The 26,884-nt window shown below is 49.1% G+C and overlaps 3 protein-coding genes across 4 annotated transcripts; 1 reads left to right on the top strand and 2 right to left on the bottom strand.

Annotated features, from left to right (window-relative positions):
- Positions 1-11,048: 11,048 nt before the first annotated feature.
- LOC100275547 (uncharacterized) lies at positions 11,049-13,748 on the top strand. Its single transcript, NM_001149603.2, has 5 exons — positions 11,049-11,570; positions 12,027-12,064; positions 12,251-12,518; positions 12,742-13,025; positions 13,101-13,748. Exons 1-5 carry the CDS (start codon positions 11,262-11,264, stop codon positions 13,522-13,524), a joined length of 1,323 nt encoding a protein of 440 aa, NP_001143075.1. The 5' UTR covers positions 11,049-11,261; the 3' UTR covers positions 13,525-13,748.
- Positions 13,717-16,544, bottom strand: LOC100274182 (uncharacterized). Its single transcript, NM_001148556.1, has 8 exons — positions 16,296-16,544; positions 15,855-16,067; positions 15,575-15,778; positions 15,098-15,175; positions 14,869-15,015; positions 14,631-14,739; positions 14,383-14,549; positions 13,717-14,268 (listed from the first exon to the last, which is right to left on the bottom strand). The coding sequence occupies exons 1-8, from the start codon at positions 16,536-16,538 to the stop codon at positions 13,894-13,896; spliced, it is 1,536 nt and encodes a 511-aa protein (NP_001142028.1). The 5' UTR covers positions 16,539-16,544; the 3' UTR covers positions 13,717-13,893.
- A 3,408-nt stretch (positions 16,545-19,952) lies between these two features.
- On the bottom strand, positions 19,953-26,784 carry LOC103643309 (golgin candidate 4). Of its 2 annotated transcripts, none has more exons than XM_008666462.3 (15): positions 26,239-26,784; positions 25,388-25,486; positions 25,072-25,155; positions 24,833-24,976; positions 24,467-24,599; positions 24,298-24,362; positions 24,008-24,178; positions 23,803-23,907; positions 23,420-23,527; positions 22,934-23,230; positions 22,782-22,847; positions 22,397-22,599; positions 20,962-21,016; positions 20,687-20,872; positions 19,953-20,532 (listed from the first exon to the last, which is right to left on the bottom strand). In XM_008666462.3, the coding sequence occupies exons 1-15, from the start codon at positions 26,440-26,442 to the stop codon at positions 20,293-20,295; spliced, it is 2,160 nt and encodes a 719-aa protein (XP_008664684.2). In that variant the 5' UTR covers positions 26,443-26,784; the 3' UTR covers positions 19,953-20,292. The 2 variants fall into 2 exon arrangements, with proteins under 2 accessions (XP_008664684.2, XP_020402291.1); XM_020546702.3 differs by having other exon boundaries at positions 25,098-25,155; positions 26,239-26,578.
- Between the last annotated feature and the right edge of the window lie 100 nt (positions 26,785-26,884).

Raw genomic sequence — 26,884 nt, 5'->3', positions numbered from 1 at the left:
CCGACAAGGTTTCCACTGGCCGACTGTGGTGTCCGACGCCACTAGAATTCTCCGCACCTGCCAAGGGTGTCAATTCTACGCAAGGCAGACCCACCTGCCCGCCCAGGCTCTGCAGACAATACCCATCACCTGGTCGTTTGCTGTGTGGGGTCTGGACCTCGTCGGTCCCTTGCAGAAGGCACCCGGGGGCTACACGCACCTGCTGGTCGCCATCGACAAATTCTCCAAGTGGATCGAGGTCCGACCCCTAAACAGCATTAGGTCCGAATAGGCGGTGGCGTTCTTCACCAACATCATCCATCGGTTTGGGGTCCCGAACTCCATCATCACTGACAACGACACCCAGTTCACCGGCAGAAAGTTCCTAGACTTCTGCGAGGATCACCACATCCGGGTGGACTGGGCCGCCGTGGCTCACCCCATGACGAATGGGCAGGTAGAACGTGCCAACGGCATGATTCTGCAAGGACTCAAGCCGAGGATCTACAACGACCTCAACAAGTTCGGCAGGCGATGGATGAAGGAACTCCCCTCGGTGGTCTGGAGTCTGAGGACAACGTCGAGCTGAGCCACGGGCTTCACACCGTTCTTTCTAGTCTATGGGGCCGAGGCCATCTTGCCCACAGACTTAGAATACGGTTCCCCGAGGGCGAGGGCGTACGACGACCAAAGCAATCAGACCAACCGAGAAGACTCACTGGACCAGCTGGAAGAGGCTCGGGACATGGCCTTACTACACTCGGCGCGGTATCAGCAGTCCCTGCGACGCTACCACGCCCGGGGGGTTCGGTCTCGAGACCTCCAGGTGGGCGACTTGGTGCTTCGGCTGCGACCAGACACCCGAGGGCGGCACAAGCTCACGCCTCCCTGGGAAGGGCCATTCGTCATCGCCAAGGTTCTGAAGCCCGGGACATACAAGCTGGCCAACAGTCAAGGCGAGGTCTACAGCAAAGCTTGGAACATCCGACAGCTACGTCGCTTCTACCCTTAAGATGCTTTCAAGTTGTTCGTACACCTCATTCACATACAAAGTCTAACCATCAAGGAAGGGTCAGCCTTGCCTCGGTAAAGCCCGACCCTCCCTCGGGGGCTAGAAGGGGGCACCCCCTCTGCGTCAAAATTTTCCTCGGAAAAAGTCTTTCCGCCAGAACGTCTTTTGTGCTTTTTGACTACTTCGAAAGTGGGATCCTGAAAACGACGGAGTACACGTAAGCAGCCAAGGCCAACCGAGCCGAGGGACTCCTACGCCTCCGGGATACGGATACCTCACTCATCACCTTCTGCGATAAGTAACTCACGCTTGGATAAGCGATTCCGCTGACCGAACAAGTCTTAATGCTCGAAAACCTTTCTGCCGAAATGGTTTTTCGGGTTTTCTCGACTACATCGATAGCAGAATCCTACGGACGAGTAAAGAGTACACGTAAGCGGCAAGGCCGACCGAGCCGAGGGACTCCTACGCCTCCGGGATACGGATACCTCACTCATCACCTTCCGCGAAAAGTAACTCTCGCTCGGACAAACAATTCTGTTACCGACAAATAAGTCTTGATATTCGAAACAAGAGGAAAAGAAACGCAGTTTTACAACACAACGACAGTATGTTTGGGCCTCGGCGGCCGCAGAAAACATACGCACACTACAAGATAAACCGATCCTGCAGGCTCAGACCTTGACGGAGGGAGAGCAGCAGCACCCTCGGCGTCAACTCCACCTTCGGCGAAGTCCGACCGAGCCTCGGACGGCAACACGGTCGGAGGATCTCCGCTCCGAAGGACGACGTCAGCACCGCGCCCGGGCCATCGCCGCCAGGGTCTCCTCCAGGAACCCGGCCCGAGCAGACGGCTCGGCCGGCCGCCCCGAAGCCTCAGCCAGCTGTCTCCCGAGGACATCAGCCCGGCTCATGGCCTCAGCAACTCAACCCCGGCGCTGGTCCCGCTAGTGGACAGCCCGGCCAGGCTCCGGCCGACGAAGTCTTCTTTTTGAGCCAACTTTGCCTCTGTCCACACTGACACCGCTGCCTCCGGCTCCGGCTCATCGAAGAGCGGCCGAGGGTTCCTTTAACTAAGCAAGTGAAGCCTCGGGCGGCAAGGCCGACCGAGCCGAGGGACTCCTACGCCTCCGGGATACGGATACCTCACTCGTCACCTTCGCACGAGGCAACTCACACTTGGTTAAGCGGTTCAGTTAGCCGATAGGCGAGTCCTAGTGCTCGAAATGAGGAAAAAACATGGCTCCGTGCCGAAAATACATACATGTTTAGGCCCCGACAGCCACAATGAATAGACACCAGCACTCAAGGTGCCATTACAAACGGAACTCTGGTTCCACCCCCACGGGTATGAACAACCTCCACACTGGAGAGCCTGCGGGGCGACAAGCTCCAGGCGACTCGCCAGCGACCTCTGCAGCAGCAGCCATGGTCCCAGGACGGATGCAGCCACCGGAAGGCTCTCGTTCGCGTCCCCACTCAAGGGACGTGAACCAGACATTAAAGCCAAAGAGCCGGAGGTCAGTCCGTAGGCAGCGCTGACGGCCTCGACGGCGGAGAAGCTTTCTCCAGCTGCCACCACGTCAGCACCAACGGTGGCGTCCGCCTATCTACCAACGCCGCACCAGCGAGCGCAGGCCGCTCCAAAGCGCACCGGCAGGCCCTCACTCCCGTCCTCGCCACGAAAGCGAGGACAGAGGACGAAATGTTGCATCCTAGCTGGGCAGCAACAGTTCGCCTTCCCCGGCATGGCTGGAGGACGCCTCCTCCATAGAGCTGGAGGATGGTTTCCACCACCAAAAGCTGGGAGAAGAGGTGGCCAGCCGACCCGTGCGGGAGGTAGAGCCCCGGCTCACCTCGCTCTCCGCCCCAGCAAGGATGATGAAGATCCTTGAAGCTGAGGGTGGGGCAGAGGCCGCAGCACAGCTCGCTTCTCCCCACCCTGGAACTGGTGGTCACCGTCTTGGGTGACCACCGGTGAGGGGATGCAGTCGGGCTGCCTAATGAAAATCCTTGAAGCCGAACGATGGCTGAAAGGTACCAACTTCCGCGAAGTTGCGTTCCTCCAACGACGACAAGACGGAAGAACCGCGGGCGCTCCCCATCCGGGGGCTCGGAAGGTGGAAGGACGCGAGGCATGAAGGGAGTGCGAAGACATGGTTGCCTTCCGAGGGGGTCACCCTCCTTTTAAAGGCAACTCTCCCCACTTGCGTCCTCAGCCGTCACGGGCTGAGTCTTCTCCAACACGCTCCAAGGTCGTCCCCCTACGACACGGGGGCTGGGCCCCACGCGTCATGCAAACTGGCCCAAGGCGGAAGAAGCCAAACCACCGCGCACGGTGCGTGTAACTGCCCAGCGGTTACAAGCGCTTCCCCACTTTCGCCTAGACCAGCGGGTGAAAGAGCGGACCGCCATGCAGGCGGCATGCAACCGCACCAAGGGGGCGCACCCTTTCGACTTCGACGCGTCCAGCATGGAGGCCCAAGCCCACACGTCATGTGACCGGCGCGCCGGTTACTACGTGCGAGAAACTGCACTGCCACTCGCGCCAGTGCCGCGCCTTCTCAACTGCGGAACCGGTGCCGTGACTCGAGGCGACCCTGCGCATGACCCGACAGTGCCAACCGAGCACATCGGTCACGGGACAGTCAGCCGCGGGAGAAGGCGCGACGGTCGATACGACCAGAAATGGACCGGCAGTAATGGCGGTGGCAGGCGGGCAGAAGCAGCGGTCAAGTCGTCACCAAGCTCGCGTCCCCTCCTGGGACAGCGAGAGGACCCTCTCCCACGACGTGAAGACGACGCGCCCGTGTTCCATTCCTCGAACGGCTCGCGCACGCACAACGGCTGCCCCGCGAACCACTCGTCCCGTCGCATTAACTCTGCGACAGGGCAGGCGGCACCTTTGGCAGGCGAAGCAGGCGACGCTTCACCTCCGCCATGATGACCGCGTCAAAAAAAAGGTGTGCCACGTCATTCGATTTCGTATCCTTTTCCACTTCCTCTTTCTCTCTCTTGCCACAGGGACCGGGAAAGGGGACACTCCGAAAGGGATCCTTCTCCACGAAGGAAGCGGGCCCTGAGCCCCCCTACTGATCAGAGGTTCGAAGGCTGGCCCCTCGGAAGGGTTCAACAGCCGCCTCAGAGCACTCGGGCTCCACGCCCACTACTGGTCAGAGGTTCGAAGGTTGGCCCCTCGGAAGGGTTCAACAGCCGCCTCAGGCCACTCGGGCTCCGCGCCCACTACTGATCAGGGGTTCGTAGGCTGGCCCCCGAAGGGTTCGACAGCCGCCTCAGACGCAGAGCGAGGGATGACCCTGGGTACGTTCGATACATAACCAAGGCTCGGGCTACGCTCCCGAGGTACCCTAGGACATTTCCGAGACCAACGGGAACGATTTTGTAATGGAATCCCACCAGAGGGAGGCATAGAGCCCTCGGACCCCGTCAAAAGGGGACCGGGTCCGGCAAATCACCCGCATGTACTTTTGGAGCGCGCCTCCAGGCCACTAGCCGACCCCTAACGAACGGGGCACGGGTGTCCACTCGGATTACCCGTTAGCAACTCACTGGAAACACCATGTTCGGCGCCCTCCGAGGGCAACATGGCGCCTTCCCCCCCCCCTCCTCCTTGCGGAAAGGCGACGCAGGGGCGTATGTAAAAAAGCCAAGTCTGTCCTTGACCGTCCTCTCGCTCTGTGCGGAGGCTCGGGGGCTGCTCTCGCAAACCTAGCTCCGACCAAACCGTTGACAGCGTCAACATACCAGCCCGAGAACTTGGGACTCGACTATGCACCTGGGCTACGGCCAGTTCGCATGAGGGAACAACCAGACCGGCCGAAGCATCGCGAAATGCGCTAAGACCTCGAAGGAGTCAAATCACTCCTTCGAGGCCTCGGGGGCTACACCCGGCGGGTGCGCTCGCGCGCACCCACCGGAACGAAACGCAACTGAGAAAGGCCGGTCCCCTTGCAAAAAAGTGCGACAAAAGCCTCCAAGCGAGTATTAACACTCCCTTCAAGGCTCGGGGGCTACTGTCGGGGACCATAATTAGGGGTACCCCAAGGCTCCTAATCTCAGTTGGTAACCCCCATCAGCACAAAGCTGCAAAGGCCTGATGGGTGCGATTAAGTCAAGGCTCAGTCCACTCAAGGGACATGATCTCGCCTCGCCCGAGCCCAGCCTCGGGCAAGGCCAGCCGACCCCGGAGGATTCACGTCTCGCCCGAGGACCCCCTCAAACAACGGACACACCTTCGGCTCGCCCGAGGCCCAGTCTTCGCCGAGAAGCAACCTTGGCCAGATCGCCACGCCGACCGACTGTATCGCAGGAGCATCATTTAATGCAAGGATGGCCTGACACCTTATCCTGACGCGCGCTCTTCAGTCGACAGAGCCGAAGTGACCGCAGTCACTTCGCCGCTCCACTGACCGACCTGACAAGAAGACAGCGTCGCCTGCGTCGCTCCGACTGCTATGCCACTCGACAGAGTGAGGCTGACAGCAGCCAAGTCCGGCCTCGGGCGCCATAGGAAGCTCCGCCTCGCCCGACCCCAGGGCTCGGCCCCCGTCTCGGCCTCGGACGATGGACTCCGCCTCGCCCGACCCTAGGGCTCGGACTCAGCCTCGACTCCGGAAGACGACGAACTCCGCCTCGCCCGACCCCAGGGCTCGGACTCAGCCTCGGCTCTGGAAGACGACGAACTCTGCCTCGCCCAACCCCAGGGCTCGGACTCAGCCTCGGCTCCGGAAGACGACGAACTCCGCCTCGCCCGACCCCAGGGCTCAGACTCAGCCTCGGCTCCGGAAGACGACGAACTCTGCCTCGCCCGACCCCAGGGCTCGGACGCAGCCTTGGCCTCAGACGACGGTCTCCGCCTCGCCCGACCCGGGGCTCGGACTCGTCCTCGACCTTGAAAGACAGACTCGACCTCGACCTCGGAGGAGCCTCCGCCTCGCCCGACCCAGGGCTCGGACCGACCACGTCACATGGGGGGGCCATCATTACCCTACCCCTAGCTAGCTCAGGCTACAGGGAACAAGACCGGCGTCCCATCTGGCTCGCCCCGGTAAACAAATAATGATGGCGCCCCACGTGCTCCATGATGACAGCGGCTCTCAGCCCCTTACGGAAGCAAGGAGACGTCAGCAAGGACTCGACAGCCCCGACAGCTGTCCTTCCGCAAGGCTCCAGCGCTCCTCCGACGGCCACGACATCACATGAACAGGGTGCCAAAACCTCTCCGGCTGCCACAACGGCATGTACTTAGGGCTCTAGCTCCTCTCTGCTAGACACGTTAGCACGCTGCTACATCCCCCATTGTACACCTGGGTCCTTTCCTTACGCCTATAAAAGGAAGGACCAGGGCTCTCGTACGAGAAGGTTGGCCGCGCGGGAGGACGGGACGATGCGTAAAGTCCCTCGCTCTCTCCCACCCGGACGCTTGTAACCCCCTACTGCAAGCGCACCCGACCTGGGCGCAGGACAACACGAAGGCCGCAGGTTTCCCCTTTTGCCTGTCTCCCTTTTTGTTCCCCTTCGTGCTCCGTCTCGCGCCGACCCATCTGGGCTGGGACACGCGGCGACAATTTACTCGTCGGTCCAGGGACCCCCCAGGGTCGAAACGCCGACAAGCGTATTCTTATGCTAAGTCATAGATTGAAAGGGAAATGGAGTCTTCGGCGAAGACAAGGCTTCCACTCCACTCTACCGGTATCATTTACCCTTCCCCGTCACTCCGCGTCACTCTCCACTTTGGTATAATATTCACTCATATTTACTTGTACCATTGAGGAGAAAGTAAAAAGGGCTCTAAAGCCTCCGTTTTTGGCGTTTAATGCCAAAGGGGGAGAGAGTATAAGCCCAAAGCAAAAGGACCGCACCACCACGCCAATTTCAAAAAATTTCGAAACAAAGTTGTTTTCAATTGGTATCTTTGAAATTAGTATTCCTCTAAGAAATTCTATCTCAATTGGTATCTATATTTTAAGGAGGAGTTTTTCAAAAATTGGTATCCAAAATATTTTGATCTTCCTTCAATTAGTAAAACCCTCTTGAACAATAAGAGGAGAATTTTATTTAGGGGGAGTTTTGTTTAGTCAAAGGAAAAGCTTTTGAAACAGGGGGAGAAAATTTCAAATCTTGAAAATGCTTCTCGAAATCTTATTCATATACCTTTGACTATTTGCAAAATGGACTTTGAAAAGATTTTCCAAAAGAATTTGCAAAAACAAAACAAGTGGTGCAAGTGTGGTCCAAAATGTTAAAAGGAAGAAAGTAATGCATGCATATCTTATAAAAGTTTAAAATTGGTTTAATTCCAAGCAACCTTCGCACTCACCTTATGTAAACTAGTTCAGTTCTGCACTTATATATTTGCTTTGGTTTGTGTTGGCATCAATCACCAAAAAGGGGGAGATTGAAAGAGAAATAGGGTCAAACCTTTTCCTAAATGATTTTGGTGGTTGAATTGCCCAACACAAATAATTGGACTAACTAGTTTGCTCTAGATTATAAGTTCTACAGGTGCCAAAGGTTCAACACAAACCAATAAAAAGGTCCAAGTTAGGGTTCAAAAAGAAAGGAGCAAAAGAAACCGAAGGCTGCCCTGGTCTGGCGCACTGAATTGTTCGGTGTGCCACCGGACAGTGTCCGGTGCACCAGGGTGGATCAACTCCAACTTGCCACCTTCGGGTTTCTGGAAAAGCCACTCCGTTATGATTCACCAGACTGTCCGGTGTGCCACCGGACCGTCCGGTGTGCCAGCGGAGCAACGGCTACAGCGCAACGATCGACTCCAATGGAAACCTGAAAAGGGCTATAGTGCGTGGACAGTCCGCGCAGAAGTCAGAGCAGCACCAGAAGGCGCACCGGACAGTGAACAGTGACTGTCCGGTGCACCACTGGACTGTCCGGTGGCCCAGGCTGTCAGAGCTCCAACGGTCGAACCCTAACGGTTGGGTGACGTGGCTGGCACATCGGACAGTGTCCGGTGGCGCACCGGACTATCCGGTGCGCCCATCGATAGAAGCCCAACCCCAACGGTTGGTTTGGTGGTTGGGGCTATAAATACCCCCAACCACCACCACTTCAAGGCATCCAAGTTTTCAACCATTGCACTCAATATAAGAGCTCTAGACTTCACTCCAAGACACAAACAAGAGATCAAAACCTCTCTCAAGTCTAAAATCACTCCAAACACTTAGTGGCTAGTGAGAGAGAGATTTTCGTGTTCATTTGAGTTCTTGTCGCTTGGATCACTTTTCTTCTTCCCCATTCTTGTTCTCAACACATTTGTAATCAAAGCAAGAGACACCAATTGTGTGGTGGTCCTTGTGGGGTCTAAGTGACCCATTTGATTGAGGAGAAAAGCTCACTCGGTCTAGGTGACCGTTTGAGAAAGGGAAAGAGTTGAAAGGGATCCGGTCTTTGTGACCACCTCAACGGGGAGTAGGTTTGCAAGAACCGAACCTCAGTAAAACAAATCACCGTGTCATCCACTTTCATTTGCTTGTGATTTGTTTTCACCCTCTCTTTTGGACTCGACTTTATTTCTAACGCTAACCCGGCTTGTAGTTGTGCTTAAAGTTTATAAATTTCAGATTTTCCTATTCACCCCTCTCTAGGCGACTTTCAATAATCATAATACGGAAAGGATGACAATACGAATTGAAAAGAGAATGAACATCGGCTCTCACCGGCAACGAACAAAACATCAGCGAGGTGCTGCAACAGGGAGAGGCATAGCCTGGCTGCAACATCGGCGCGAGGAGGGGAACATCGAGACTCTAGGCTTGGGGGCGAGCTCGACCATGGGGTTGAGGGCAGCCATGGGAGCAACCGTGAGGGGGATGCCTTCCTGGTGGCCGATGTGCAGGAGGCTAGAGATGGCGTGATGGTGGGGGGGACTGCAGCATGCCATCAATAGAAAGGTGGGCTGGGGAAGAACAAAGGGGGCGCCATGGCTGAGGGCAGGGGCGAGCTCGCTAGGAACCGAGCAGCGAAGGCGCGAGTGCAGGGGCTATACTCGGCTACCAGGGAGGGAGAAACGCTGAGCACCACAGGGATGGGTGCCGAGCACCATAGGAAGGAAGGGAGACGAGGCCGCTGACGTACTGTAGGAAGGAAGAGCGGCATCCATGGCTGATCTGCCAGAGGGAGCCGAGGCGAGCTCTGGGGAGCAGCGAGGACGAGCAGAGGCGCGGTCACCATGGCGGGGAGGGTCGACGGCCATGGAAGAAGAGAAGGGAAGCACACGATGGGATAAGGGATAGGGAGTTAGACGGTGGAGAAGATAAGGAGAAATGCTGATTTTTCTTCTCCAAGCCTTAAACAAAAGAAAAATGTAGATATTTTAGGGTTCTGAAATCTGGGTCTAAAAGAGGTATGAGCAGGTCGAATCAAACAAAACCGACGACAAAATTTGAACCAGGTTTGATTCAATTTAACTTGAAATCTGATAATTCATCCGCAGTCTGAACAGAGAAACTGATAATTACGAATACTCAATATCGGCTCTAATTATCTCGGTCCAATTTAATCTCGCATCAACACTCTTGTCGCCGAGCTTCTAATAAAATTTTACTAGGGTCAAAAATCACAAGAGTGGGTCGAGGTTCCAAATTCGTATTCGCTTAATCGATAAATTTTAATTAGGCACAAGACTCAATAATTCAGAAGATTAACTAAAGTCTGAATTTCGCGAAATTTTTTGGGTAGTATAGATTCATGGACAAAAATGATTAGAACTTAGCGACCTTTATATTCATTGATATCCTGTGCTTAAATTCATACTCGTTGTCGGACGAGAAATAAACACCTGGGGTGTTACAGGTGCAGTCCATGCGCTTCCACATGGTGTCGTTGGAGTGATCGTTGTCGGAAAGCACATGGTCAACGAGCGCATAGCGCTCAAGAGTGTTGAGGAAGAGACCACGCCATCGGTTGTAGTGGGTCGACGTGAAGTCGAGGACGATGGGGACGAGAGACTTGGCGTTGAGGATCGCCGCGACTTGAGCATGAAGTGCGGCAGTAGCCACGGCAACCTCACCGGCGACGACTAGCGCATGGGCATCGGCGTTACGTCTTTCCTGCTCCAAGCGTGCAGCCTCCCGGCGCTCGGCCTCAACGCGCGTAGCCTCTAGGTGTGCAGCTTCTTGGCGAGCAGCCTCACGATGTTCTTCAGCAGTAAAGGCAGCAACACGCTGCTCCAAGGCACGACGAGCGGCGACAACAACATCATCGTCGGCCATGGCAACGAGGTGGCGAGGTAGCGTGGCTAGAAAATGTGGAAGTTGGTTCGGAACGAACCCTCTGGTACCATGAAAGATTAATAATCCATATGTATTCTGAGAACCAGCCAACTAATCCATATGTATTATAAGAACCAGCCAACGTAGATTTGGCACAGCTTATTTTCAAGTTCTTCGTAGATTTAAGCAGAAGTTGTGCTAAACAAGCAGCTTCTCCAGCAACTTATTAGTTTAGCTGCTTCTCATAATGAACTAAAAGCAGCCAACAAGCAGAAGTTGTTTTTCACCAGCTTCTCAGATAAGCTGCTTTTCTGTGCCCAAATATAGGCAGGCTAGACTATATTTAGATTAAGTGGGCTTGCATGCCACTATTGCTGCATACGTAGATTGATCCTTTTTTTTGGTGTAAGGCTTGCATGCCACTAATCCTGGGTGCGTGCATGTCCATGGTTAGATTATCCTAATCAGACAATCATCTCCCCGATATACCGGAAACTGTTTCTATAAATCAGTTGTCTACTGAAGGAGTCTAGTCTGCCTGTATCTACGTTGGCTGGTTCTCTGAATACATATGAATTATTAATCTATCAAAAAGATATATAGCTGAAGATTGTCTCAAGTATTAATCATCTTATCGTTGTTAATTTTCAACCGGTAATATAATTGTTAGACAAGGACCAAACAGGGTCTTATTCACGTCGTATATGATATAACAGTGTTTATAACGCAGTAAAATCGGTGCACTACACTACTGATTTATAGACTGCCACGCTGCCGAGCGGAAACGTTTCCTAGGCGTTCAAGAGGTCGTGGCCTCGCGCCAGCCAACCAAACAACCTCGGTGGGCCTACGTCTCGGTTATCTTCCTGGACGGAGAGACAGGGGATTAGGGGAAGGCCGAGGCGAGGCAGCATCCAGCAATCCGCCACGCTCGTCGCTCGCCCGGTCGCCCCCTCCACCCACTGCCGCTTCAACTCTCTCGCTCCCTGTCTTCTCCAAAACCCTAACCGCCGACGGCGATGCTCTCGACGGCTTCGGTGCCCTCCACCTCGTTCGCCGCCGCTTTCCTCTCCTCCCGCGCTCGCCGCCGGCGCCGCGCCCCCTGGCTGCGGTCCGTCGCCGCAGCCGCCACGTCCGGGGTGGGGGACGGAGAGGTGGAGAGGTTCGCTACCAGCAGCTCCATCACCGACTACCTCCGCTACCGCCGCCCCGAGCTTGGCTGTGCCGGAGGGGCAGGCGGAGGCGGGCTGCCAGGCGGGGAGCTGCAGACGGCGGTGGTGCGCTTCAAGAAGCGGTTCCCGTGGTCGCTTCTCCACCCCTTCCTCCACGTGAGTCTGCCGGCTCCTTGTGCGTGTGTCGCTCGCCTGCTTCCTTCGACACTCAAATCCGATGTGCTAGCGAGAATTGCACAAAAATGTTTGTATAAAAAAAATGCACAAAATGGATGTTAATCCCCGCCGTTTAATTGGTCCTCTCAACTTCCCTGCAGAATTAGTAGTCATAGTGAGGAATTTCCCGCGTTAATGTTATCCTTTAACAATAAATAGGGAGACTGGCTTAAATGCTGTTACCACTTCAATGCCTGGATTTTGTGGGCTTCGCATTAGCAACACTCTGATGCCCACTTCGCTCTGGAAGTTTTAGCACTTTCATAAGTTTTTTGATTGCCACTTAGCTGATAGAAGAACCCAATAGGTGCAAAACAGTGTTGAGTCAATGTCCTAGAACTTTCTAATGAAATTTCTCTAGCTTTTATTCAATTGTCAACTCCTGTTATGCTGCAGGTTGATTTGGTTTCTACAGTCCACATTGCAGACAAAGAGTATGTACGCGTTTCCTCTGTTTCATGTTAAAGTATTGTTTTCTCGCATTAAGTTTTGCTGTCATGTTGATGTGCATTCCCTGTGAATTATCATCATTCCCTTGTTCAAATGTCCTGCCATTCATGAATGTTTATAGCTACTATTACTATAGAGAATTAGCTGAGATCTTCAGTTTTTTTCTTCAGATACTTTGATAGACTGCAGCGAGAGCTTGAAGATTACGATTGTGTCCTGTATGAAATGGTTACAACTCGGGAGAATTTGAGCAATCCGAAAGGTCCAATGGCTGCTAAGAAGATGAAATCTTCACGCAGAGGATTTAGTATTATTGGTTTCATACAGAAACAAATGGCTCGGGTCCTTTCGTTGGATTATCAGTTAGACTGTCTTGATTATGGCAATGAGAAATGGCAACATGCTGACCTTGACTATGAAACATTCAAACAGCTTCAGGTAATTATTTCATTTAGTCATGTCATTAGTCTTTTGCTTTTTGAAATGTTTGGTCACCACCACATTAGTAGGAAACTAGTGTCACATGGTACCAACTGTTTTGCTGGTCATACTAGGTATGGAGTATGAACCAGTTAGCACTCATGTTCCCTGACTGTACTACCCTGGCCATTCTTATTAGAGTATATTTTAATTACAGTGTTTTTTCTTCTTCTTCTTCCAGAGTGAAAGAGGTGAAAGTATTCTCACGTTTGCCATAGACATGACACTGAAATCAACCAAAGCCTTGGTGCAGCCAAGTAACATGCCAGATGGCCTTAACTTTTGGAGGTCGAAGTTACTATGGGCCTCGCGTGTGCTACCAATGCCACTTGTTGGGCTACTCGTCATCACTGGGCTGTGTCTGCCAGTGGAAAAGCAAGATGGGTTTCCAGAGCTGGAGGCATTGTCCAGGCTAGATTTTGGAGCTGCACTGAAGATTTTCTTGGCAAAGCAACTGACATCTGAGTGAGTAATCTGAAACCAATCAGGCAATTGAGGTTCTTAGTATTCGCTGATTTACTTCTCTTTTTTTTATTAAAGATTCACAGCTGTGCCTACACCCGTTGAGGAGAAATCAGTTATCATTGGGGAGAGGAACAGAGTTGCTGCCGAGAAGATCCAGGAAGCAATAAACGGTGGGTACAAGAGAATAGCGGTCCTCTACGGCGGCGGACACATGCCAGACCTGGGAAGACGCCTTCGAGAAGAGCTGGACATGGTCCCGGCCGATGTGCAGTGGGTCACCGCGTGGTCAATAAGAAGCCGGGAGATAGACAGCGAATCCCTCCCCTTGTTGAAGACGCTGGCTGAGGCTTCAGGCTGGCCTTTGAATAGATACGAGACGCTCGCCCTGCTCATCTTCTCTTCGGTTCTCGCGGTGGATCTTTGGTTCTGGGAACTCTTCTTTGGCACCGCGGTTAATTGTGCATCTCTGGCTGGTTCCTGGATTGGCCAGCTAGCTTAGCGGCACACTACTATATATAGAAATGGCAGTATAAAGAAAAATAGAACCCCCCCAGTTTAGTTTTGATTTGTCCAGCTGTTGCTGGAGTACTGCAGCAAACCATTGTAGATAAGACACTTCATTTCGATCAAAGTTGAAACGAGATTGACTGCTTTCTCTAGTCATGTGATTGGGTTTTGCTGAATGATGCATGTTTGACTCGGCAGATAATGTTTACTACTGCAGATTTGCCATTGTATTTAATTATTTATTTATCTCTTCTTATCAGGATGATCAAGAGTGGTAGTGGGGGTAGGGGCCTTGGGATGTTACACAAAGCGATATCATGGTTTGGTTGCCCGCCCTTGCATACTCCTCCGTTGTAGCTAGTTACATAACATCACTGTGGGCTGAGGCTGTTTCGTCCACAGGCACCTGCTGGCTGCGCCCCAGTGCAGCAGCGCAGGCGCCCACAAATGCCGCGTTGATGTACGTTGCCGGCTCGGAGTGCGTGGAGTCCTCCCTGTTGTCGCCGAACTGGTCGTTCCCGTCGGGCCCGCCGACGATGGCGCCGACGTGGACGTTGGGGTTGGGGTTGGCCGTCGGGAACCACGACGAGAAGCCCTCGCTGCAGGTGACCTTCCGGGGGAGGACCTTGATGGACGGAATGGAGGAGCCGCGGTGGTGGATGCGCCTCGGGAACTTGGAGCTGAAGCCGACCATGTAGGACGCGCTCCTGGGGTTGTCTCCCAGGATGTAGTCCACCTGCAGGAAACGAAAGACCAAGACGAGAGTCCGATCGATGAGCGAGGTTCGTTAATTAGCTGGCGCTGCATGCAAACTGTGTATATATATGCTTTGCTTTGCTTGCTTACGTACCTGTGACGTCGCAAATGAACTGATCTGGTCCGGAGAGAAGGTCGCGGCGCTGCACTGGACTGCTCCTGCTGCAGAAGCGAGGAGGGCCTTCGCGTAGATCGACAGCAGCAGGGTGGCGGTGGTTGTGTACTGCAGGTTAACGGAGTCGCGGGTGAAGAGAAGCCCTCCTGCATGCGGTGTCGTGTCGTGTCAATCAGATCATCAGGTTGCAGCAGCAGATCGTTATTTACGGCCGGACGACGACGGACCAGGGGTGGTGCGGATCTGCGTGTTGCCGCTGTTGGGCATCACGGCGCAGACGAACGAGTCCAGGCCCCTCTTGTAGCCTTCCAGCTCTGTCCTTCCAGCCAAGTACTCCTGACGACCAAGGATAGATGATGATGATGGTTCATGCATGCATATGCGTCAAGTTAGTACACGTGGTTTCTGAGTGATATATATATGTATATGGTTCATGTGCATGCAAGATCGATGGCCGGGGGTGACCTGTGTTGCAAGCAGCTGAGCTCCGGGATACTTGTTGTCCCAGCTGAACTCGGTGGCGCTGCCGCCCTGGTTGTTCTGCAGGAAGTCGAGGTACTTGCTGTCCTTGGTTGCCCGGTAGAGCCATGCCGACGCCCACTGGAGCTCGTCCTGGTACAGTCACAGAGGAGAGCCGAGGAGCTGAATTAATAAAGCCTAGTACGGATCGATGTTCTTGCGTGCATGGTCCAACCTGGTAGCCTGAGTAGGAGCAGTAGAATGGGCAGGACAACTGGTAGGATCCCCTGTAGTCGTTTGCGAAGTCGAAGAGCTGATGTATATCGTACGTGTTTTGGTCAGCATGCATGCATGGCCAAGATTCAAAACAAATTCAAAAGGAAAAGAAGTTCAAAAGTGCAAAGGCCAAGATTAATTCAAAACACACTGAGAGAGAGAAGAAGAAGAAGAAATGCACCACAGGCCAGATCGATCGATTAATTAGCAGTGCGCGCACGCAACGCAATAAGATGCTGCTGGATCCCTAGTGGGAAAGCTTTGCTCACTCTGGTCACGTGTTATCAAACAAAAATCAGACGAGACAACACACTATGCAATTAAAGGAAAATCCGGATATGTGCGTGCATGCATGCATGGATCGGAGAGGAGCCAGCATGGAGTGGCGGGAAAGGAAAAAAAATAAAAGATGAGGCGTAACGTGACGACGACGCACGGATCTGGACGCGGCCAGGAGCTGCGTGGCTAAGGTCTTGTCCCGGTCGTCCCTGAACACCAGGTACGCGGCGGCGAGCGCTGCCGCCGCCTCGCCGGCGGCCTCGGACCCGGGCGAGCTCCGGGTGATCTTGTACAGCGTCCGCGGCGTGTCCATGTCCTCTGGCCGCTCCCAGCATTGGTGGTCGGCGTTGCCGTCGCCAACCTATAGAAAAAGAATGGAATTCATTCATCAGCTGTACTATACGTATATATATATGATGACTGTACCGTACGTATACCTGAGTGTAGAGGGTGGTCGGCGTGGTGTGGGCACGGAGAAGGAAGTCGGCGCCCCACTGGATGGCGGACCGGAGGTGGCGGAGCTGACCCGCCGCCGCCACCTCGTCGCGGTACTCGACGGCGCTCCAGCTCAGGAGGGTGACGCTGAACGCCATCGGGAAACCGAACTTGACGTTGTCTCCGGCGTCGTAGTAGCCACCCGTCAAGTTCACCTACATATGGAGCAGCAACGACGACACGAACACAATGAGCTTCAATTCTTCCTTCTTTCTTTTTGAAAAAGAAAAAAGAAAAAAATTGTCAAAAAGGTCCGTCGTCAATATAATGCATGCATGCATGCGTCCTAGCTAGCTTCCTTGTGTAAATTTATTAGAAAAATATGGCAATAATAATCGTCGATATGCTAATAGTAATAAAAGAAAGAGCGAGAGCTAGTGCACGTTTTCGGGTTGGCCGTCGGTGAGCGCCGAGTCCCCGCGCCACCTGACTCTCTGGTTTGCCGGCAGCCGCCCCGACCGCTGCCCCTCGAAGAAGAGGATGGCCTTTGCCAGGGCGCCGCGGTAGTTGGGCGAGCTCAGACGACAGCGGCTAATAAGGCGGCTGCCGCCGTCGTCGTCAGCTCCAAGCCCTACACCAGCGCACATCATCAGTGCCACGGCGAACACCCACACCTTCACCGCCATGCTAGCTTGATCGATTGCTTGTGATGCGAATTTCCATGGCTAGGGCAGCGTATTTATAGTGTGAAAAGGCAAGCTAAGCTGACCGTATATGTAGTACATGTTGCGTCGTTCTACAGGAGCTAGCAAAGCAACGAGGGCAGCACTTGTGGACCATTAATCTGCCTTTCTTCTAGCTGATGATGCGAACAGTTGATCTATCGATCGACGACCCTCTCACATGTATGACAGTTGCCCATACATACATATATACATAGATACAGAACAATTGCGCCCATATATACCTACGCAAGTTAGGCCGAGCAATGGATCGATCTGATATTCATTCACGCTACAAGCAGGTTTTATATTTGCTGCTGTTGTGTAGTGTAACTATGTATGTAAGAGAGAAAAAAGATGGCTGTCAGTGCCAGATTAATGGTCCCCTAGTCGATCCCACAGGCGCGGCGTCGCTGGGCAAGGCTTGATCACTTCATCTATGTGCATGTGAAGCAAGCAAAGCATCTTTGGCTTGCTCATGCAAAATTTGCTTCGCACCTATCGTTTCCTTTGTTGCGGAACACATGGATATCACGTACTGCTGGGCGCTGGCTCGAGGTAGCAAGAGATATGAACTGGCGGTTTCTGGCCATCCAATGGCGTATTGGGTGCGGCCTGTGTCGTCCTGTGCAATCATTGGCGATAACAAACCGTGACAGCATTGGATTTATTTATACTATAAGGGCTACTAGGGCTACTTTGGGAACCTAAAATGCACTTCGGAATTGGAGGGGATTGTGATGGAAATGAACTAATTTTCTCTCCAATCTCTTTCAATCCCGAAGGTGATTTAAGTATCCAAACTAGCCCTAATCGGTGAGCAAGAACCTTAGTGGGCGTTTGGCAAAGCTTTTATAGCTCCGCTCCCAGCGAGAATCACTCCTGCCGAGCCACTATATCAGCTCTCGAAATCACTCGGAATCACTATATCAACTCTCGGAGCTAGAGAACGCTACAGCCCTTAGATTTTACACGAAGCTACTGTTAGGTTAACTCAACAAATAAATTAAACGCCATCTCTATTTTCTTATTAGAAATGAAGATATCACTACTGCATAAATGCGTTTCAACACGAACCGGGAGTTTTTTTTTATAGAGTCGGAGCTGAATTGGTCAAAACCGAGCTGCCTCTAAAAACACGTACATTTGTAGAGAGAGAGAGGGCTGTTGTTGTTTCTAGACGCCTCTATAAATGACTGTCGTTTTTATAGGCAAATATTTCCGGTCACATCTAAAAATCAAGATGTCTCAGCTGCTGCATGCTTCTAAAATTAGGAGCGCTAGCTGTACAGTATAAAAAAAAATAAACTTTTTTTAAATGGCCATGAATAGAGAAATAATCAAAACCGAAGTTATTAAAAACTTATACAATAACTTTGTAATTGATAATATTTTCACCGAAATTCATTCATTAGGGTCTCAACTACGTACTAATTTCGAAATCAGAACAAGCTAGGCAAGTGATTATTGATGCATGGATGTAGTGGTTTGAGGAGGTATAGATGCACATGAAGCCGCCTGAGATCGCAGAAAATCATATGACTTGTGATATCGTGTGTCTCTGTGGCTGCCTAGCAAGTGAAGTACCGATTTTTGGGGCCCAGGTTTGTGATTTCTGGACCATGGTTTTATCTCGCGACCGGCAATTTATAGATATGATGACTCATGTTTCTAACTGGCTCTAAAAAATATGGTTTATAGAGACAGGTGGATATATAACAGTCGTCTCTACAGATACATCCATCCAAAAAAACATGAGTGTGCTAAACTAAACAAAAAAGACCGGCAATCTATAATCAAATCAATGAGTAGCGCGAAGATTCCCTCCTTGTAAAAGACCGTCACTTGATATGACAACGGAGGGAAACGAAATTACGGCCAGGTGTCGCACACGCACCATCCTTATTATTATTATTATTATTATTATCTCTTGAGATTGATTTTGATTTTCCGTAGAATTAAACCAGCGCGATGTTTCAGTCTTTTTTTTCTTCTTCCTCTGTGCTTGTTTGCTTGACTTGATGCTGACCTAGTGATGGTCTTTTACAAAGAAGGAAATGTCTGGATCTAGTGATGGTCTTTTACAAGGAGGGAAATGTCAGGCTGGAAGAATCCTTTCTACTGCTCATTGATTTTTTAGCACACTCGTGTTTTCTGGATGCATATGTAGAGAACACATGTCCGATGACCGGCGGTAGGGGATGGTAATGGATCGTGATTCAAATACTTCTTCATAGAAGTGATAGAACCTTAAATAAATTTTAATTAAAAATAAATATAAATAGGATCTGATCTTAATCCGATTCGATTTTTAAATTTTATAATATAAAATTTAGAGCTCATAGTCACCCCAACCGGCAGTGGACATCACTGCGAGGAAATGCATACAACACACGAGCCAAGGAAGTGCGAGATCCAGATACAAAGTGGGATGTTGTAATACACGCATAAGCAAATCCACGCAAATCGTAAATTCTAATAATGAAGGCTTGTTAATTACTCAGGTCACAAGTCCATGCAGGCATACGTAAGTGTGACTGGAAAGGCAGCCTGCCCAACATGCTGAAAGTGCCGATGCAGAGGACAAACAATTGAATCGCACAGGACTGGCCGGATGCAGATCTATCATCTATCTCTGTACACTGGCATATATAGGGGCGTCTGTATCCGTATCTATAAACTTCGATCGAATGTTTACAAGACGTATGATATTTGCTTGTGCAATGGACCAAACGGCGACAGACTTTTCATCTCCTATTTCAAACTTCACTCTAAAAAAATCCAGTTTCATTAGAAAAAAGATATCTCGAACTAGAAAAGACATTTTGACGAGCTGGAGCCGCAAGGCAAATCAATAATAACAAACAAGATCATGAAGAGGACACATGTTTTGAAAGCTGAACAGGACAAAACGAAATGTTTGACAAAGAAGAAGGTCGCTGGCTGCACTGTACCCAGGTCATCTACTCTTCTCCCTTGGCAAGGAATTCACATTTTTGCTGTAGTACTGATCCCGATCCATGCGATTCCGATGGTTTGTGTTTCGGCAGCATGCACGTGATGGCCTTTCTGGGAGGGTTTGTGCAGTCGTGCTGGTGTAGGAAATCACGCGGCTTCTCATAAATTGCAGTATGGCCATAATTTTAGGGAACACCACACGCAAGCTCGGACACACGGATTAGTGGTTGTCGTCCTATCCTACATACCACCATGTCGACTTGAGGAGCAGGAAAAAGATCACATGACTCCATTAAAAAAATTCAGACGGAATTATATATATATATATGTGTGTGTGTGCCGGAGATCGAACCCGGGCCATCAGCGTGACAAGCGGGAATATTCGGTAGCAAGTATAGAAAGAAAGTATAGCAGTTTGGATGCAGATCAAAATTCTTACTTCAAAACATACGTATAACCAACTCCCATTTTACCTCCATCTGTTGTCGAGGGTAGGAATCCATTTTACATATCGATCTCTTTACATGCTCCAGGAAGGAGGCCAATTTTTGAATCTACTACTATCATCATCGCATTGTCAACGAATGGAACAAATAGCCTTGGCGTCCGCATGCGGGATCACTCCCAGCACAACAAAAAGGTATCCGATACTGTACAGTGTGCACTTGATTTCTACTCCATAAAAAGAAAATTGGCATCGTCGAGTATCATCTTAGAGGTGGTCTTGGGGATGGAGCCAGCACGGACGAGCATGATGATGCTAGCGGAACTGTTGAGGATTCCGATTCTGGGAGACCCAAGCGGTGTGTGGCATTGTGGATGGGCCAGGTGCAACGTTTGAGGGGTTGTGCTGTGATGGCTGTTGGATACTCGACGATGTACTTGGACCGGTGGTGGTGTGGCTCTCTTGCTGTGATTGCCTTGCAGCTTCTGAGGCTTCCCGTTTCTCCCTTTCTTCCGTCTCCTTGAGCAGGAAGTCCACCCATAGGTCCGCGAAGGACTGCACATGATGTCACAGGGAAACCAATACCAACCGTCAGGTTGTAGCATAATGCAAAGCACAGCTTAGTGCTTCTTGTTGTCTGCTCAACTTCAGAGGTGAAAGGAATAGGATCATGAGAAGAAAAAAAGGGTATCAGGCATAAAGATCCCACCTGGCTATCCTGGGACGATTGAGTAGATTTGCCAGATGGACCTCCACCAACGATTCCTCCAACTAGGCGTCCCGGGAGACCCAAAACACCACGAACGACACCCCTACCAGCATTACTTTGTGCAAAGCCAATCCTTTGCTTGTCTTCCTCGGAGAAGCCAAGCATGCGCACCATGAGATCCAGAACCTGCCGTTATCCAACATCGGCAAACTATTTTATAACAAAACTTTATTTTGCGTGTATATGGCACTAATTGATTTGGACGAGCCACACACCTCTTTGCTGTGATTTCGTTGGAAGTAGGTGACTAGCAGTTTTATCACAATGCGCCTGCAAGCAAAAGTTTGATTATTTTGTAGATGTAGCATACCCTGATATGTCGGATGAGGTGATAAAAAGTGCACGAACAAAAGAAAATTCTGTTACAAGATATATCTTGTGAAACGGAGAACTTTGGAATAGAGCAGGATGGTAAAAATTGGAAATGTTAAACTGCAGATAGCATGCATCTTTCAAAAAAACATAGAAAACATGGCAAAACCGTGTATTACCCAGCAGTCAAGTTTTGACCATCAATTCTTAAATCAAAAGAAAAGGAGAAAAAGTGCAAACGAGAGGAACAGAAAACACAATTGGGCTTTTTTTATCGTACACACAGGAGGGAAAGCTGCACATCTTTATAATAAGCTGATGAAAAAGGGGGTTAATGAGTCCCAACAAAAGAAAACAAGACCACACTCACGCATAAGGGGATGATAAGCTACAATTGCGGCTAGGGGTGGATATCGAGCCAACCACACTTTTTTTAGCTTTTTTGGAAATTGACATAATCTTATTTATCAGTCTCCTGGATTGTTTGAAACCCAGCTTCATGCTCAGCTTAATGAGCTGAGCTGAAGTCAAAAGTCATTTTCATTTCAAAAGAAAAATGAGTCCAATCAGAACACTTCTGAAACGAGCCACCGAGCCAACTCAGCCCTAATTGTGGCTTTTACTACGTAAGAACAAAACGACCACAAACACGGCCGAGGCCTGAGCTAAACAGCATCAAGAAGCGGGGCAATCAATGAATTGATGCCAACGCCAAAACATTTCACACATCAGGTACAGCCCCATCGAAGACACATCTTTTGTGTTGATTCCAAAGGAGACCAAGGTCTAATATTCTACTTCTGGTATCTTGTTCTTGTGTAAAGAGTTGGGAATGAATGAATGACCATGGCCTCATTTTGAAAAGTCATTTCAATTATTACTCTTATCATGTATTGAACAAAAGCCTTTGCCAGATAACACATAGCTACATCATTGGTACCAAGGTTTTTTAGGCCTTGTGGTGCTAGTAGTACATGCCTGAATGCTTAGATGCCTAAGCAACATGCTGTAACTAAAACCTTGTGGTGGCCAGTGGTGCATGGGATATGCCTGGACGCCTATGCAATGAGTTGGTACAATTGTTTTTGAGGCATCGTGGCGTCCTGTAGCGCTAGGAGTACACCTGAATGCCTAGACGCGTTCTAGGCGATGCCTAAGCGATATGGTGTGACTAAAACCTTGTGGTACCCTGCAGCGCTTAGGGTATGCCTGGACACCTAAGCAACATACCAAGTGATGCTTCAAAAACCATGATTGGTACATAATTATATAAACCAGCTATCATCTATAGATGCATTCACTAGAATTATTACAGAAGAAAAAGTAACCATTACCAACCTGTCAACGGAGTTATCTGAATCTAGTGACATCCTATTCACAGTTGTCATGCTTTGTTCTAGCGCTCTTCGCAATCTTGAATTGTCATCCTCAAGCTTCTGCATGGATCGTTTCCCATCTGCCAACATCCTCTCTGCTTGTGAAAGTTTGGTAGCCATATCTTCCTTTTCCCTTCTTGAAATCTCAATGGTTTGATTTGCCACCTGCATAAAAGAGATATGCCTTAGGAATGTCACTGGGCACTATCAAAGACACAGTATGTGGGCACACCATATGTTTAGACATTCATGAATCCAATAATCCAATAAAGATAAGAGGAACAACCATAAATACTGAAGTTGGTCAATGCTTGCACAAGCATCAATAAGGTATGCTCTGTTTTTACCTTTAATGACTCTGACAATTTAGACAGTTCTTCCCTAGCAACAGCTAAATCACCTCCAAGTCGGTCCTAGATACAAATTGAAGACCACAATCAATCTGACAATTTGTGAATTCGTAAACTTCAAATAAATAACACCCCAAGAATTCAATCACCTTGGCTTCACTCTCAGCATAGTACTGTCCAAGGGCAGTCTGAAGATTTAGCAGCTCCACATTTTTTGATTCAAGTGCACTCATACAGCTTGCAAGCTTGTAGTTCAAATTTTCTATTTGTTCATTTGACCTCTGGTGCTCTTCACTTATGACCTTTTTGTTCTCCTCCTGCTTTGCCATCTCGACCTTTAAAGCCCTCTCTAACTGCATTATATGAGCCCTTTGCTGCTCGCATACTACCCGCAACTCTTCAATGAGTTTACTATCTTCATCCATCTTTTCTTGGTCTTCAAGATCCTAATGGAAGTGAATTGTTAATCAATTTGCACATCATATTGTCCAGTAAATAAGTTATCATGTTAAACACAAAGATATTGCACATAACTTGTATGTAGGTAGTATAAATGAAGAGACCACATGATATTTTGCTTGTCTCACTAGTACAACAAAAATGCAAGAAATGACAAATACCAATATATGGGTTACCTTATCTAACAAATGCTGCTTCAGCCGAGCCAGATCCTGCACTGCTTTGTCTCTCTCACGAGAAGCATCCTGTAATGCTCTTTTCAAAGAGTCCATCTCTTTCTTAACCTTCACAGTAGAACTACAAGCACATCAGTACTTTTATTCACTTTGTCATTAAGTAGTATCACAAGTAATATATGCTACAAATCCTTGTTTTGTTGGCCTATAACTCTTAGGTAAAAAGTAATCCATAGTGAAATTTACACTCTATGATCTTGACAGTTTTCAGATGACTCAAACTAGCAAGAGCTGTGGAAACTTATTTCAGCACATTAAGCAACATATAATGCAATGAGGTATTGATTTAACATCAAAGTTCTGAATAAAGAGCAAGATCGTACCTTTTCCAAGTCAGAAATCTTGTTAGCATCTAATGTACTGTCAACAGTTTTTTGTGAGGTACTCTTCATACTCTTGAGATCTGCATCAAGCTTGACTTTCTCTATCTGCAGAAGCAAATATTATGTTGTCAAAATCTGTTGCGACATTTACATATGATCATTGTATTAGCACTATTATTACAGTATATGCATGATCTATTGAGACCTTTAGGCTAGAGTTCTCCTTCTGTAAAGCCATCAACATATTTCTTAGGCTCTGAAGAGATCCGTCCGAGACGTGCTCCTTGTCCCTTTTGCTTTGCTCATCCTGAACACGTCTAAACTCTGATTTCTTCTCACTCAGTTCCTTTTGTAGCTCTTCCATGCTAGTTGTCATCTGCAGAAGTACATAAGAAATAATTTTCACACCCATAGAGTCAAATCTATTACCTTAAACATGTTGATGACAGTGGATCAAGATACACAGGAATGTCCTACATAGGTAGAAAAACTTACCCTCTCTTTGTCCATCTTGAGCTCATTTAGTTGCTGCTGAAGAAATTCACTCCGCTTGGTTTCATCTAAAATGTGGAAACAGAAAATTTAGAAAAATAAAGCTCACTGAATTTTAATATAGGCTGCTAACTGTTTAAGATCTAACAGTTTGGACTTAGATCAAGCATACCTTCTAGCCTCCTCCTAATTTCAGTTTCTTTCTCAGAATTATTGCTGAGCTGCTGTTTCAATTGTTTGATTTCATTTTCAAGACTAGCCTGCTTGGTAGTAAAGGATGATCTCTCTTCCTCCGATATACTTCCCTGTAAAATGATTTAAATTCAATGAAGAGTATTAATTATTTTATCTAAGTAGTAAGTACATGGTTTCTTTGCATGTAAAAAATAAATATATTAAAGCTGTTCTTTTGAACACTTAAACATAGGACAAAACAATCACATCGACAGTTTTTGAGTAGGATGAGGGTGGAACACAATACAAACTAGTAACATATAATATACGCAAATAAATGAAACTAATTATAAGTAATAACTACCTTCTGATAACCTGCCATTGGATGCAGACCATTTGTCTGGGTACTGTGAGAAGAACCACCACCATATCCGTTCTGCTTGGTGAGATTCAATGAATTTTCCTGAACTGCATTCCTTTGCACTCTAGGTGATCTTTCCAAAGTGCCCTGTAAGATCTTATGTTAATAGTTTATCATGGTAGCATGTTGCATAATAGATGACACACAGTAACACTATAAAAGTGAATAAAACACATGATTACATTAGAATTGGCTGAAACTGCCTTACAGCTCTCCAAGCTTCTTTTAAGAGACCCATTTTCTTCACGAAGTTTTCCCAGTTGCTCCTACAAAAAAAAAACAATACACCCCAAATATAAGCAAACTTGTAAGCCTGCCACGTAAAATCAGTAAAATTGTCTATGTTTTAATGAAATAAAAATTGTACATACTAACCTTATTATGATGTGAAAACCTAACTAAAATTGATTATGGCATTCAAAACAAGGTATCCAGTAAAAATGATCTGGCAAGCAGATAAGTGAGAAGGGAGAAACAGGGACTTTAAAGAAGGCATACCTCTTTTTCCTTCAACATTGCAGCATAATTGAAAGATAGTGCCTTTATTTCAGCCTCAGAAGCTTGAAGCTTTTGAATGTCATCCCTCAGTTTAGAAATCTGCAAAGGAAAATGAAATTACATCAATTCATACTTATTACACTGCTTTCACAATTTGTCATGTGGGAATGGAACCAGTAAGATCTGTTCTTAGAACAAGTAGAACCTCATGCAACATACCAAATAATAGTTCACTTTACAGTTCAACATTTTGACGGATTGACAGACAATCAACAAGTTTCTTATAGTCCACCAGTCCCCAGGTACAGCTTCTGTGCAATATGCGTTGTCTAAGATCACAAGTAACCAGCCCCGTTTTTGGTTGCATGCTATCCCAGGAAAGAGTTTACTTCTCACTGCTTTTAACCATCTATTAGAACAGACTCTTGATATAATACGCAACATTTCTGTTTGAAGTAGCATCGGTAAACTGATATATCATCAGTTTACCAACTTAGATGAACTTATGCACCCTAACTCGAAGCCACGTTAACCACAGGATCAATTAATCGGAGGTAGAGGCTACATTAACCTACAATGATACCTTACCCACCTCGCTATCAGCACCCCCTTAAACCCGGATATCAACACTCTATATACTGGTTTTTCTTCCAACATCAACATCCTGCTCATCAATGTGAATTTCCCGTAATAACTTGGCTACACGCGCTGGTTGAGTGATCGAAACCATACTATCTAAAAGGCGTCGGTAGATGCACTCTCAAAAGGATCCCGAGAACTTACCAGGCACACCTGAACCTCTATTTGAACCAATCCACCTGAGAAATTTGCGGCGGGGAATGGGGGTTTACCTCGTCGGGCTCGGTGGCATCGGAGCCGGGGCCAGGGCGGGAGTACCGTCGGCGCCTTCCCGACGACGGTGGTGTGGCGGATATGTCGACGCCCCTAGCTGCCGGGGCGAGCGGCGGCCCAGGGACCTCGTCGGCAGCGGCGTCGTCGACCTCGCCGGCGAGCCGAGACAGGCTCTCCCGGTAGGTCGCGATAGAGCTCCGCATCGACGCAGCGGGCGCCACCGCTGCTCCTCGTGGCGTGAAGCCGAGGTCTGACCCGATCCAACGAGGCGGGGATAGGGTTTGGGGGCGGTGGCGACACGAGACGGGGAGGGGTGGGGAGATCTGAGAGTGGTGGGAGGAGAGTAACGGAAGGAGGCCACGCGACGCTAGGCTGGGTTAGGGACGAAGACATTTTTTCCCATTTATTTTATTTCGATTTGATTCTTCATTTAAAGTTTTCCGGTCTTTTCGCCGGCTCGACTTTGTAGCGCGAGCCATGGTGGATCCGGATCTCGAGCATGGAGCCATGGACTGCTCTTACTTTCTTCTCTTGCATCCTCTCCTAAAAAGCACTGGATTGTTCGCTTCAAATTAAACATAGTTGTTTAAATTGGTGCAGCTACAAATATTATAAAAATAGTAAAAGTCGATACAAATTAAAGAC

The sequence above is a fragment of the Zea mays genome, chromosome 1 (genome assembly GCF_902167145.1).
Source record: "Zea mays cultivar B73 chromosome 1, Zm-B73-REFERENCE-NAM-5.0, whole genome shotgun sequence".
NCBI classification, from domain to species: Eukaryota; Viridiplantae; Streptophyta; class Magnoliopsida; order Poales; family Poaceae; genus Zea; species Zea mays.
The sequence above is the reverse complement of the archived record's forward strand: the minus strand, read 5'-3'. Positions and strand labels throughout refer to the sequence as shown.

Bases quoted from the DNA above. Each gene is read 5' to 3' on its own strand.
- LOC100275547 (NM_001149603.2), top strand. From the start codon at position 11,262: ATGCTCTCGACGGCTTCGGTGCCCTCCACCTCGTTCGCCGCCGCTTTC. The intron at 11,571-12,026 runs GTGAGTCTGCCG...GTTATGCTGCAG, and splicing joins TTCTCCACCCCTTCCTCCAC to GTTGATTTGGTTTCTACAGT. The intron at 12,519-12,741 runs GTAATTATTTCA...TTCTTCTTCCAG, and splicing joins AAACATTCAAACAGCTTCAG to AGTGAAAGAGGTGAAAGTAT.
- LOC100274182 (NM_001148556.1), bottom strand. From the start codon at position 16,538: ATGGCGGTGAAGGTGTGGGTGTTCGCCGTGGCACTGATGATGTGCGCT. The intron at 16,068-16,295 runs GTGCACTAGCTC...CTCCATATGTAG, and splicing joins CCGACGGCCAACCCGAAAAC to GTGAACTTGACGGGTGGCTA. The intron at 14,269-14,382 runs GTACGTAAGCAA...CGTTTCCTGCAG, and splicing joins GTTCATTTGCGACGTCACAG to GTGGACTACATCCTGGGAGA.
- LOC103643309 (XM_008666462.3), bottom strand. From the start codon at position 26,442: ATGCGGAGCTCTATCGCGACCTACCGGGAGAGCCTGTCTCGGCTCGCC. The intron at 24,363-24,466 runs GTATGCTTGATC...TCCACATTTTAG, and splicing joins AATTAGGAGGAGGCTAGAAG to ATGAAACCAAGCGGAGTGAA. The intron at 20,873-20,961 runs GTGTGTGGCTCG...GGATAACGGCAG, and splicing joins AACGAAATCACAGCAAAGAG to GTTCTGGATCTCATGGTGCG.